Below are 14,689 nucleotides of genomic sequence, written 5' to 3' on the forward strand. Positions count from 1 at the left end.
TAAATTACACTACAGTTTGAAGCAAATGTGCATATCTGTGGGTCTAGAATTTGTTATCGAAACTCGAATCCACACATTTCAATTCAAACCTTCCTAAAAAGATCAAACTTTGATTTCCAGTTTCAATGTCGATCACAATGCGACTTTACGGCAAGTACATGTGTGAATATGTACATATCGAGTCACTGATGCACACTGAACCAAATGCTTAGAATGATGGTGAAAGCCGATCGAGAATTTCAGCAACAAGGTGATACAAGTGTTTTCTGTCAATTTCTAGTTATCTATTTTCCTGAAAATGTTTCTCAACACTGCTTCTTGTAAGTAAACTGCATTAGTCAGACTGAAATCAATTGTATAGGCTGCATAATGCAAACTCCCTGATGAAAACATCAGCATTCTGAATTATTAGTTATAATTACTCTGTTTTCAGTTGAGCCTTTGTCATTTCATATTTGATGACTTCGTTTGATTCCTGGTCATCAGATTAGAGTATATACCACTAGCACTATCGGTACAGTACCATCTGAGAAGTTCAAATCTGAGGGTCAGTAATGCTTTTGTCCTCATGCAGTCTCCACCCCGTTCTGCAAACACGTAGTGATGTCTTTGTAATAAGGCGTTCTCCTCGTCCCTCTTTATCGGGGTCGCGGTTCTGATCCGCATGTAAATTTTTAATGGAATAGTCTGATCATTTTGGTGTTTCCACCAGATATAATCACAATAAATTGAGTCCTGAATAGTCTGTAAGGTATAATGTTGTGTTCGTAGCTGTATTCCTCTTGGAAACAGTGCAAGATGATTCCACAATCAATGTTCAACTTTCTACCAGAATCTTGTGTGCTAGTTAAGTTGACGGGCAAACTAGAGGTCTCTAAATATTCTTCTTAGTTTTTGAGCTGATAAGAGCTATGCCAATCGCTGTATCGAGTTGAATACAAATACTTCTTACGAAGTTGGTCATTGTTTAATTCTGCCCTAACAACATACAATTATATAATTATACAAAAATTTCATGTTTATAATTTAGTTAACAATAAACAACCATTTATAAAAACTATTCAGTAATTTTAAAAAAGAATTGACCCTCAATATTCTAAGAAATCGGATTATCCATTAGAATATATTACTGTGTAGGTTTTGTTGTGAGAATTTTTTTGCAAACTTCCTTTCTTTTTTTCATCTGTGTATCTGAAGTCATATACCAGGGTAGTCATATAATCACGTTCTCTGCCGTTAATGAGTTTAAACCAGAATTAATTAAACATTTCAATAATACGGTGTGCTAATAAATCACCGTATGTCAAGGTATGAAAGAACAAAATATGTGTCGTATTTGATATGATTTAAGTTCATAATAAATAAAAACACTGTTTTACATTCTTATGTGAATAAACAAGAAATATGAGGTAACTGATGATCAGTTCTAAAATTGACTTAAATATTAGAATGAATTGAAGGAAGTTAGTGTTGGCCGACTGTGGAATACACTTTCACAAATTCAGTACATGAATAGTAAATAAATATACAGTGACTGGACACATCTGTTAATTAACGAAGGATCGAATTGAGCGAAGAAATTTCCTTTGAATTAGTTTTTCATCATTGCTCTACACTAATATATATAAGTACGATTTACAATAATGATATAATACTCATCTAGTGGATACATTACGTAACAATTACATAGTGAAATTTAAATTAACATTGAGTAATTGGCAGAAAGAGGATTGATAATTATCAAAGTAACTATTCGAAGATCAAGAAGTTGCTACGTTGCGTAATATAAGAAACAGAGAAGGAACAGAATTTTTTATATTGGATGGTCAATAAAATAGTAGTTACGTAAGAATCAAGGGATGAATGTTGAAAATTTATAAAGTTCAAAAACAAAATTACAAAAATTTTCAAAAAAACCAAATGGAAGAAGTGTGAAATAAAGTTCTGTTGAAGGGAATCTTATACCGATGGCAAAGTCAGCGAAAGTGGTTGTACAAATTTCTTTTGTATGCAGAGGTTAGGTTTGTGAACATAGATTGTGATGGCTTCCGCAATGTGCAAAAGGCGAACTCGTAAACCATGTGGCAAATTAGATGGGATGTTGTAGATAACCTTAAAAGCTTTATTCAATTCAACTTGATGATCTGTGTCAACCAAGTGAAAGATAATAGAACTTTTAATCACTTTTACCTGTCCTTTGCTTAACCACGACGGATGATGTTCTGTAATACGATGACGAACTTGCCGAATTGTACGCCGTATATAACTGGCTCCACAGAAACAGTTGAGTTGATAAATACACATGGATGTGGTGAATTCAGGCGGTCTGTCTTTATTGGCCGTCCTTATTTTGGGCTGTTTGTAGAAGATAGCATTTAATCTGTCTGGAAAACCGGGAATTTTCACTATATTGAAACGTTCTGAGCAAACATTTGCGTTAAAGGTTCTCAACGAGTATCTGAAGTATAGCGCAAGGCTCAGTGAGGCGATGACAAATGTTGATTTTAGGAAGGAGTGCATAGAAACCAACTTGTATCCAAAACTGTATTGGAAATCTTTACGTCACTCTCGAGTTCGACCTTAACCAAATCGATTCTCTAAACTCATACATTGTCGAGATGGTAAAAAATATGAACGAGAAAATTTACGCGGTAGGAGATCTCCCTGATAAATTAAGAGAACAATATCTGGACTATGTTGAGATGGTTGTTAACTCAAGAAAAGAAAAGAAAAGAGTAAAACTTAAGAAAAATCTAAACAAACAGATTCCAGAAATGAAATTTTCTTCTAATCCAGGTCAGTACGTACACAATTTTTCTAGTGTTATGCTGGATAAAACCGAGTTAGAAGCGTTATCATTAGGCCCTAAGTTTTGTGACTTTAAGGAAACAGTCAATAAAATGGACGTTGAAATTCAATTCGAAAATCTTTGTGCTCAAACGGCAGAACCAGTAACTTCATCAAAAGATAATGTCGAAAGATTTATATCAACACTAGTTGACTGTTGCTTTAAATACTTAGATCATGAACATAACACGAAAGGGATTTTGACGAAAAAACATACCGAAGCTTTAAGAAAGCCCTTTAAAGTGATAAAAGCAAATTTCAGAAACTGGCTGTGAAGAACGACATAGCAGATAAGATTGAAAAGCAATTAACAGATTCACTGAAAGAAATTAAACAATAAGGTTTTATTTCAGAAAATTTGTTCGAAATGTTGAAACCTACAGGAACGATTACACCAAGAATATATGGCCTGCCGAAAACAAACAAAAGTGGCTTGCCCCTTCGACCAGTATTAGATATGAATAACCCAGCGTATCATACTATAGCAAAATGGTTGGTGCAAATTCTTAAACCATTACACAAAGAAATTGTCAAGCATAGTGTCAAGGATGCCTTTGAATTTGTTGAGAACATAAAAAATCTATCAGTCAAGAATAATTTCATGTTATCACTTGATGTATCATCCTTATTCACTAACATTCCACTACTTGAAACGATTGATTTTATTTACGATGAACTAACAGTGAGGTGCATAGAAACTCCAAGTCCCGCATCCGTGATAAACAGTTAATTCTTAGATGCGCAATGAATTTCTAATTCAGATTTGACAACGAGTACTATAGACAACTAGATGTAGTTGTCATGGCATCACCATTGGGCTCTCTACTGGCTGATATTTTCGTAGAGAAACTGGAAAATTAACCAATTAAAGGCATAATTAGCCATTTACCAACTTATTATCGCTACATAGACGATACTTTCATAGTATCAGAAAAAGAAAATGATAAGGACAATTTACTTAATATATTTAATAACGTTCATCCATCAATTAATTTTACATCAAAAGATGAACAGAACAATAGCATATCATTTCTAGATGTCCAACTAACTAGAAGAGAAGACGGAACTTTAAAAGAGGGGTACACAGAAAGTCAGCAACAGGACAATACACTCATTTCTATAGTGCAGTTGCAATCAGATACAAAAGGAACTTGATAAAGATGTTGACTCATCGTGCCAGAATGATTTGCTCGGAAGACACCATTGAAGATGAATTGGTTAATATTCGGAACTTACTAAGTATGAATGGGTACCCTAGGAAATTCATCGACAAACACATGATGAGTTCGATCAGATTAAACATTTAGGAAAATATGAATGATAAAATGTCAAACTATATCGTCGGAGTTCATACATTTGGAAAAATCATTTGAAGATCTTATGTTTGATTTCATTTTGATGAAATTTGTCGGGTAAATAAATGACTAGAAATTGACAGATAACATTTGTATTACCTCGTTGCTGATATTCTCGATCTGCTTTGATCATCATTCTAAGCACTTTGTTCAGTGTGTGTGGGCGACTCGATATGTATATATTGATCAAGGATGTAGGAGTATTTATAGACAATTTTCTACGTAAGATACCGAATGTTCGTTGGTCGGGTACCATCAGCAACATCCTACCATGAGACAGAACAAAGGAGGTCGCAGATAAGAAGGAAGTTAGGAAAAGATGTTGGAAGTGCATAGAACACACACTGAGGAAATCATCATACTGCATCAGGAAGCAAGCACCAACTTCGAATCATGAAGGGAACCGAAAAAGACGAAGGCCAAAATACACAGTGTGCTAAAAATTGGTAGCAGACATCAAAAGGATGAATAATAACTAGAAAAAAGAATGTCTTGGACAGAGGTGTATGGAGAATGCTGATGAGCGGTCTATGCTTCTTCACGAGGAGTAACAGCAGTGAATAAGTAAGTATGTCAGAGGCTAAAAGTGAGACGAGTTTTACGTTGAATTACAAACAAAACATATCCAGCAAAATCATCACAACTTTAACTGGTAAAAACAAATTATAAAATTATGTATACATTGAAATTGTTAAGAATATTTAAGAATCTTCAAGTCTTAGAGCGTTCCTGTTATTAATGAACGGTTTCAATTGCTTCATTGAAATGTTCAGTTAAAAGTTGATTGATTCGACTGTGTATTACTTAAATAATTTGATATAATCAAAGTTAGACTACTTTTAGTAGACTCATAAACCCTAAAAAAATAACCGAAAATCATTGATTGATTTATCAATTAATTAATTGAATAATCGAATTTACCAAATTATGTTCGAGGTTTCTAAGTTCAAATCCACTTGTCTAAAGTAGGCTTACTTACAATTAAAATTTAAATGATAAATATCTGAAACTCAGATATTTACTTATTCGCCTGATCTCTCCATTAGTCAATGAATCATCCCAAATTATGTTAAACATTACTTCGAAGGCAACTGACATCAAATACTGACAACCTATGAATATGTTATATTATGGAGAACTATGTTGAAGATTACAAACAATAAATGTAATACTGCCTATATTATTAATATTATTATTATTATTATTATCAGAATGGGTTTTGTGGAGATTTTAGAAATTTCACAGGTTGAAATCAGAGTCAATTGAACTAGACCACCATGGAAAACCTGGAAGCACTGGAAGACAGTTTCGTCCTAATATGGGACTTCTCAGCAGTGCGCATCCACGATCCCGAACCCTGCGGGATTCGAACCCAGTACCTACTGATTTCTCGCGCGAGCACTTGACCAATAGACCACTGAGCCGGCATCCAACGGTGTTAATGTCTAACCTCAACCAATCCACGAAGTTGCGCTACCGTACACCATTGTCTTCAGTGAGTTCCTGTCTCACGACAGGCCTGGTCTACTAGTTAAGTGCTCGCGCGAGAAATCAGTAGGTACCGGGTTCGAATCCCGCGGGTTCGGGATCGTGGATGCGCACTGCTGAGAAGTCCCATACTAGGACGAAACTGTCTTCCAGTGCTTCCAGGTTTTCCATGGTGGTCTAGCTTCAATTGACTCATGATTTCAACCGGTGATATTTTTTTATTATTATTATTATTATTATTATTATTATTACTCACCATATTCAGTAGTCAATCAAATTGTTGGAATTACCTACATCATGTCATTAATAACTAATCACCTTTAATTGAATAACTTATAAGTAATAAAAATTATTGATTAATAGGTTTTAATTTAATATTCATTTATTTAATGTTATTAGAAATCGATACAAAATTTGATATCCATCCTAAAGGGTGGCGATTAAAAGGGTGAGCATGAAAAAAAAAGAAACGGCGAATATTGAAAAAGATGATTGAGTATCGAAAGGGATGAAATATGTTCATTTTACTCTCTATTTTGGAAGATCTTCCTAAAAAGAACAATGTTGTAGAAAGGTGATATTGTAATGAACGAGAACATTGGCGAGGACAACTAAAACAGAAAATGTATTTCAACACATAACTACAGAAACTATTAGTAAGATATAAGAAACAAACAGTAAATGCTTCATTTGCAAAATGTCAATCAATTGTCTTGGACTTGATTATTCCTTCGTTTCCACATCAATCATTCTCTGTTCCTATTCTCTTTTCGTAGATCTTCTTAACCTTTTGCCGCCAGACATTTCACTTTCGATTGATGGTACATATTACTTACATCTGTCAACATCAGTAGTACATAACACTGTATAGAGGTATTACTCAACTTATTGGCACTCTCCATGCAAATATATTAAAACTTATTGATGCTCTGAAAAAGAGAAAGAGTCTAAATAGATTGAGAATAAAAGAGTCTGCTGCAGAAATCCAACAGCAACAAAAATCTTAAAAAGAAAATATAAGGAAGTAGCAGTACGTATCAAACTGGTTGTAGATTATTATGAAAGTAAATCAGTAGTAGACTATCTACGTGGAATAACACATAACTTTTTGATTTTATAAGAAAGTCATATTTTGAGTATTTCAAACTAATTCAAACTAAAATTCACCAAACATTTCTTAAGCATTTTCGAAACATCCCTCTAAATAGACTATCCGTTAGTTGTTTGAAATAGACATACGAGATAACATGACCACAGCAGCAATTTGAAAGACTCTCTCAGTCTCCCACATTGTACGAGTATTCCATGCACCTATATAAATGGTTGCTCTGGATGTCAGAAGGGGCATCAGCCTCGTGACTTCTGAAGGAACTCGGTTTTCATCATGAGGCGTCATAAATCTTCTAAATGAAGACCTTCTAACTCTCAGGGCAGAGTTTAAATGAAATTATAATCAAATAACTATTCAAAATTTCTTTAGTGAAGATCTTTTAACACAACGCTTGACTATAAAACGCAAAGTATTTTCACAGTTAGAATCATGAGTTGATCTATGCTAGGCCACCATTTAAAAACTCAGAAGTAATGGACAACCGTTTCATTATTATTATTATTATTATTATTATTATTATTATTATTAGCTTTATTCAATATTATATTTTTGGCACAATATAGAATTCTCAGCACAAAGTACTTCAACAAGTTTCCGTTTCTTTCTTCTTGGTCGGTCCTGGCGAGAAATATTGAGTAATCGCCAGTTAGATATTAGCAGTTCAGTAAGTGAACATCTGAATAATGTGCATTCTTCTCGTTGTATATTGCCAGCAACCACATTGCCTCTCATTGAGTTTTTTGTAACTTTGACAACGAAAGGTTGTACACTTTTCAGAAACGCAGCAGGATAGGTTATGCGATTAATAAACATAATGATATATTAAAACAAACAAAAATAGATAACTTGTTGAAATATCTAGATAGCAGGAACAGGTAGCCCAGATGCTCAAGCAGGCCGCCCTTTATCCTAGTATATGACTCCTCAACAGTGTACATCCACGATCCTGAACACAAGAATCGAATCCAGAACCTTCAGTCTCATGATTGAAGTTTAACCTTTAGACTACTGAACCCGAGCAACTCTTCATCTATTGCTTGAAGTAGATAACTGTCTCACATTCCCACTGGTTATGGCTTCTCATTAGAACTTCAGGAATATTATCACCACCACCACCACCACCACCAACAACAACAACAACAACAACAACAAAAATGTATAAGAATACAAGACAATATGAGATGATTTCACAGGTTGAAATCAGAGTCAATTGAAGCTAGACCACCATGGAAAACCTGGAAGCACTGGAAGACAGTTTCGTCCTAGTACGGGACTCCCCATCAGTGAGCATCCACGAACCCGCCCCCCGCGGGATTCGAAACCAGGACCTACTGGCCTCGCGCGCGAGCACTTAACCATTAGACCACTGAGCCGGCATCCAACGGTCTTAATGTCTAACTTCAACCAATCCACGAAGTTGAGGAGTCCCATACTAGGACGAAACGACCGTCCAGTGCTTCCAGTTTTCAATGGTGGTCTAGCTTCAACTGACTCATGATTTCAACCTGTGAAATTTACTAAAATCTCCACACAATTCATTCTGACAATATGAAATGATTTGTACAAATCAAAACGTTTATTTTTTTTCTTCAAATTATGTATACAAACTAAAATACAAATACTTAACTAAATGAAACATTCCCTTTTAATGATAATAATGTTTTGTTTTGTTTTAATGACTACATTCCATTTACAAAATGTTCAAATAAACTTATCCTAACAATCATATTTCTTTAGTTATATACTAAAAAATTCATATGGAAACAAAGTTCTGCTTTTCTTATTTATTAAATAAAAGTAAAAAGAAAGAAAAAACAGAGAGGAAAAGAAAAGAAGAGAGATCAAAATACCAAAAAACAACAATAATGAGCATGAAAAGAAGAAAGAAAAATGGACGGAAAACTATTCCATTCATTTCAATGATGATAGTTTTTCTTTCTTTCTTTTCCCTTCCTTCCTCCCTCCCTCTCTCTTTCTTTCTGTCTGTGATATTTTTAAATGATAAAGGTTGGACCTCTATGAAAAAAATTATTATCGAAGAGGAATAATGAGTTTGTGAATGTACATGTTAAATGGAAAAACAAAAAGAAAACAGTGAACAACAAAATTCAACTATGTAAATGCGTTGACTTTAGAAATAAATAGTTTAAATGGGTTAAAAATGTTTGTTTTTTCTATGGAAATGCATTTTTCATTTTGGATAATGTCATACTATTTATTTGATGACTGTGTGTGTGTATGTGCGTAGGTGGGTGGGTGCGTGGATTAATTTTCTTTTTTATTCATTCTGTCCCATATCTTCATCATCTTTTATAATGTCAATTTCTAGTTCTGGTACACGATGACCTAAAATATCTTTTAATGTGAATTCTTTGCCAAGTTCTTTAATTTTAGGATTTGTGTAGAATTCATCATTTTGAATAGTACTATTATCTTCTTCTTCTTCTTCTTCATGTTCCAAATCTATATTACGGAAGGATTCATCATGTTGAATATCACCGCTATCATCATTATCATTATCATCATAGTATTCGTTATTATCTCTTTTTAATCTGTTACTTACATTAGAATTATCATCATTCTCTGAAATTTGACTACCAGATTGAATAGGACTATTGTTTGAATCAATGTTGAAATTATTCAGTTTACGATACAATCCGAACTGTAGTGATTGAAAACATAACATAAATGAATTTGTTATCTTTGATATTACAAAAGTGGACAGTTAGTAAAAGAGTTTAGATAGCTAATCAACAGTTCTTAGTCATTCAGTGATGTCTAGATACAAAAACAATAAGTTACCAGATTTTACAACTTTAATGTGTATCAACAAATTTAGGTAGTCTTATGAAAAAAGCTACATCAGGCAGCCTAACTGAATGTCTTCCAGTCTCATCTGAAAAAAAAACTTAATAAAAACAATATCTTGCTCCATTTCGTCACGCGTGGTCAACAATGCTCATGTGCTCAATAAATCTACATCATTTAAAATGATGTAAAGTATGCCATTTTTGTGTCTGAATTTTCGTTTATGCAAAAAATTATTACTTATTTATTAGAACAAAACGTGATAAGAATCTAACTCATAACAATTCTGTACACTGATATATAATTGAAGGCAGACATCGAAAGAATGAATCACAATCGGAAACAACTGGAAAGAATAGCTCAAGATAGACGTGGACAGAAATTTCTGGTTGGCAACCTCAGAAGTGGATGTCAATAAGTTTATCACTAACAATTCTTTTAATAAACGCTTATTGTTCTGTAGTTTCCGTTTATTTTCTCTTCCAAAGACGATGAAGTCAGAAAATAAGACAACCAGTCAACTTAACACCGAGTTTTGTCACAACTTTCATGGATGCTGTGATCAGTGATAGCCGAAAAAGGATAAGTGTTTCGTTAAATATAAGAGAAACTGTTATCGGATGGAATAAGATTGACAATGAGTCATATATTGTTTTTTTAAAACGTTTATAATCTCATTATAAGGTGAGATGGTAGTGGCTAACAGTGGAATCCAGAACACGTGTTTCGTCCTATTTGAAACGCGTCAGCTGGGTCCAATCGCTAAGTGGATAACGTGATGGCATTTGAGGCGAACGGTGCTAAGTTCAAGTCTCAATGTAAACGTCTACTTTGGGATTCGGGTACATCCAGATGACCAGTCCCAAATAGGATGAAACACTCGTCCTGGATTCTCCTGCTAGTCACCATCCATCTCCACTTATAATTCTTGGGACTTCAGGCAATATCGAGGCAATCCTCACAGTATGCACATATGCTAATAAGTGACTGATCAATTGCAGTCCTTAACATCAGTGAGAAGATTCAAGTAACTAATACAAAAATGAGTTTATGCTTTCAGTTAGTATAGTGACTGAACAAGTTATGCATATATAAGCAAAATATAGATTCATTATTCATTAAACTACGTACACTGAGATTAGGAGCTTAATACTTGTTGAACAAATACTTAGTCAAGATTTCCGTGATATGGAAAGCCACTATTAATTTATAGAATTTGTTCATCTTGTATTGATTACTTGAATCCTTCAATTGATGTTTAGGATTGCAATTGATCAGTCTAATTTTAATAAATGTACATTTTGTGTGGTTTGTTTCGATAAAGCCATTATTTCACAAGCATTTTTGGACAGACATGGTCAAATAAAGTCCTAAATATCAATGGTAAGATTTAAACAACCAATACTAAATCAACTCCACCTCATCCTATTGCACATGTTGGTGGCTATCTGGACTCAGAAGCTAAATGGATAACGCAATGACGTTTGAAGCGAACCTTACTGGGTTTGAGTACATTTATCTGACGAGTCCTAAATGCGTCTTAAATTCCACAGCAAAAAATCATTCATCTTGCATATAGATGATAATGAGTATTTATTATTTTAAGAGAAAATTAGAAAAATGGTTAAAACAGTAAAACGAACGAGAAGTTAGAAATCTCAGCATTTTTTTTTCCCTCAAAACTAACTTTACGCTTGAATTGACAAACTCTTAAAACCTCTGGTTTAGTTCATTTGAAGTTTATTGCTTCAACAATGTAGAGAAAATTCGGTAAGAGATTCCGCAAAGATTCATGTCACCTTAGTCAATGATATTAAAAAATCAGACATTAAAATGTTTTCGCTTTCCGATTTTGATAACTAACTAAGGTGTTGTTTAGAAAAGAGCGACCTTTATGCCTCTGAATTTGTTAGGACCCGTGAAACATAATGAATGGTAATTTTACGATCCTTTTATGGACCAATACTAAACGTACAACTTTATCGTATAATTGTTAAATAACGAAACTATTCATATTCATGTTCCTCTTTTTATAAGCTTTATTTTCACTCATAAACTATTATTATATGTTTTACCATTTTTGAGTTATACCCAGTATATTAATTACTACCTCCCTCATTCACAACCATATCTGGCTAATTCTTGTACAAATGTTGTTTCATATTTTATTGATACGTTGTGGTCTGTTTGATTGGTATATAAACTCAGTATGTTTGAAATATAAGGATTCATATCGCAGAGGCTGAGACCTGTGTTCTGGACTTAACTGGCTGGGCTAGGCAGGAAGCAGGGTCAACCAGGACTCTAGGCTGCTCACACATGTTTTACACGTCATCGATCCGATCGATAAGCCACTGCTCTTTAATCGGCGGTCACAAGTTATGACAGAATTAATCTATTCTATTACGATAATAACACTGATAGGTACCTCATAATGAGACAGTCAATCTTGTTATTTAACTTACATCTAAACTACGCTGTTGAACCAAACGATATGAAATTCGTTCTGCAGCAGTACGATCTACAACAGACGATCGTGATTCATGATTTTTACTCATATTTATATCTTCATCTAATTCACCAGGTCTACAAACTCCATGTTCATCACGAATAAATGCACGTTTCTTTTCGGATTTTCCAGATTTTTCAGATTCAATTCGATCATTTTCATCTTCTTCGTCAACTGATTCATTGGTTTGATGTTTTGTATCTAAACTGCTACTTCTCTGAACTGATGAATATATTCATAAAAAGTAATATCACGTAAATACGCCTTAGATAAATAAAACTATAAGAATTATAAATATTATGGAATTTAACTGAGAAATCCTATTTATTACAACAATCAACCAGTGAACAAACACATGGTTAAAGTAAGCCAATTAACTTCATTGTACAAAATTACACACTGCATTTGTAAAATATGTAAGCAATACATTGAATTTGATTTTTATTTATTTGAACACATAAATACTGGCCAGGTCTGATCCACAAGACAGTGGAGCAACGTGAGGAGATACAGTCCCATGGTAGACGGTGAAGAACGATTGGTTCATACGCCATTTGTTCCTTCAGGATACTGGGGCCCATGTTCACCATTGGTTTGGAATCAGGGTTTTCCAACTCCACTAAGTGGACTTTCCGTGTCCACCAACCCGAGTAAAGCGCCGGACATTCGCTTTTCGTCCTCTCAATTTCGTAAACAGCATCCCCGCCATAAGAAGGCAATGAGTAGGACTTCCCTGGCAGAGGCTTTAAACGTATGGCCGTGTGTGAGCATTTCAAGAAGGAGAGCGGACACTCCCCACTTTCGGCCGTACCAGGGCATTTGGGGTACAACTTCCTTGAATAGTCTCTTCCGAGATTCATCATTCTTAAACTCCAGTTGCTAATTTGACTATTTTCGTTTTTTTCTTCTGTTCACAATTTTTTCTGCTGCAGGTAAGAATCCTACTCCTAATATATACTACTTATATCTGCCCATATAAACAGCACACACCATAGAGGTATTTGAGAAAAATTGAGAAATATCAAATTTCAATTGATGTATGATGTAGATTTGTTTCATTTGCCCTTCCATCATTAAAACTATCTCAGATAGCTATCAAAGAATTGATTCTTTATCGACATTATAGTCTTCTCAAAGATCATTTCTAATGCAGTATACAGAATGTTATCATTTCACGAGCTTCTAGTAAACGGTGGGGGGGACGTTTAAGTACAATGCGACTATTTATTTATTTACTGATTATGATATTCAAAACTTGAAATCTTCTGATAATTTTTTAACACAACTTCATTTTTATAGACTTAAACACTTGGTAATTCAATACATTTCACTGTATTTGATAACTTTGTTTATTGATGCAACATTCACCTACTTTCATTTATATACAAAGATTGTTTGAGTCTTTCCACTGTTGATGTTGATAACTGTTGATGATTAGTCTTATTTTGACATATATCCATCCTGTGTAGATTGCCTTGATTTTACCATTAGGTAACAAGCATTTATAAACACATATGAATAGTGTTGAGTAACAGAATGCAGGACGCGTATTTTGTCCTCTCTCGGAACTCATTAGCTGGTTATACCTGTATTTCAGAGTTGAAATTCGTCCTAGAACTAAAACTTCATTGAAAAAAAAACCAGGAGCTATACTGAATTACTAGTTAGTTGGATAACGTGATAACGTTAGAAGCGAACAATTGAAGATTCAAATTCCAAAGTGAATATCAACTCTGGAATTCAGGTACATTGAGTTAATAAATCTCAAAGAGAACAAAACTCACTCCATGAATTCCATTCCTAACTACTAATCATTCCTGCCTAAAACGTTTACTTAATAATTCCCACCACTAATAACATTAGTAAATCAGTTCATTTATTTGGTAAACTAATCATTCGTTTTATTTCATTGATAGCATTATGATTAATTTACCAACAGTTTGTTGTGTAAATGTTACGCTTCCTTTATTTCCACAGTCATGTTACTTATATTAAAAAAAACAGGAATGTCTGCAATCCCAACAATGTTAAAGGAAAACATGAAGACTAGTCAAAAAGAAGAATTTCTAACTCTTTATCAAAACAAGCCTCTCTAATATGTCATCATCATTTACATACTGATTTTTATACATACCTAAGAATCTCATGTGTAACAAAAAATATATATACAGTTATGTGTAAGAACACATTGAATGTAGTTCATCTGAATCGATACAAAGGATATAAATATCACTCTGAATAAACATTCAAATAAATCATATCCAACGAAGTTCATAGTGAATTGATAAAAGAATATTGAAATCAAGAGTCAATTGAAGTTTGACCACTATAGAAAACCTGGAAGCACTGGACGGTCGTTTCGTCCTACTATGAGACTCCTCAGCAGTGCGCATTCATGATCCCGACACCGTGAGATTTGAACTCGGAACCTATCGGTCCACAAAACCCCTTCTGGTAAAAAAAAATATTGATCTAAAATAGGATTACCATTTAACTTTATAATATAACAGGCACAGATTAATGGGGGAGGGTTAAGGCTCAAATTACATTTTAAATATGTGAAGTAATACT

At 33.9% G+C, this 14,689-nt stretch overlaps 1 protein-coding gene across 2 annotated transcripts in view; it reads right to left on the reverse strand.

Moving 5' to 3' along the window:
* Positions 1–8,248: 8,248 nt before the first annotated feature.
* The window catches only part of MS3_00009090 (uncharacterized protein), a gene marked incomplete at its 3' end in the record, with an annotated part of 54,456 nt that continues 48,015 nt past the window's right edge, over positions 8,249–14,689 (reverse strand). The window contains exons 2-3 of one of the 2 annotated variants that reach the window (XM_051217426.1): positions 12,075–13,765; positions 8,249–9,463 (exon numbers count right to left, since the gene is read on the reverse strand). In XM_051217426.1, the coding sequence (XP_051064823.1) occupies positions 9,080–9,463; positions 12,075–12,167 (477 nt within the window). In that variant the 5' untranslated portion in view covers positions 12,168–13,765. The remainder of the gene's footprint in view (positions 9,464–12,074; positions 13,766–14,689) is intronic. The other variant, XM_035732992.2, reaches the window with a different exon arrangement.

Source organism: Schistosoma haematobium, chromosome 5 (genome assembly GCF_000699445.3).
Source record: "Schistosoma haematobium chromosome 5, whole genome shotgun sequence".
Lineage (NCBI taxonomy): Eukaryota > Metazoa > Platyhelminthes > Trematoda > Strigeidida > Schistosomatidae > Schistosoma > Schistosoma haematobium.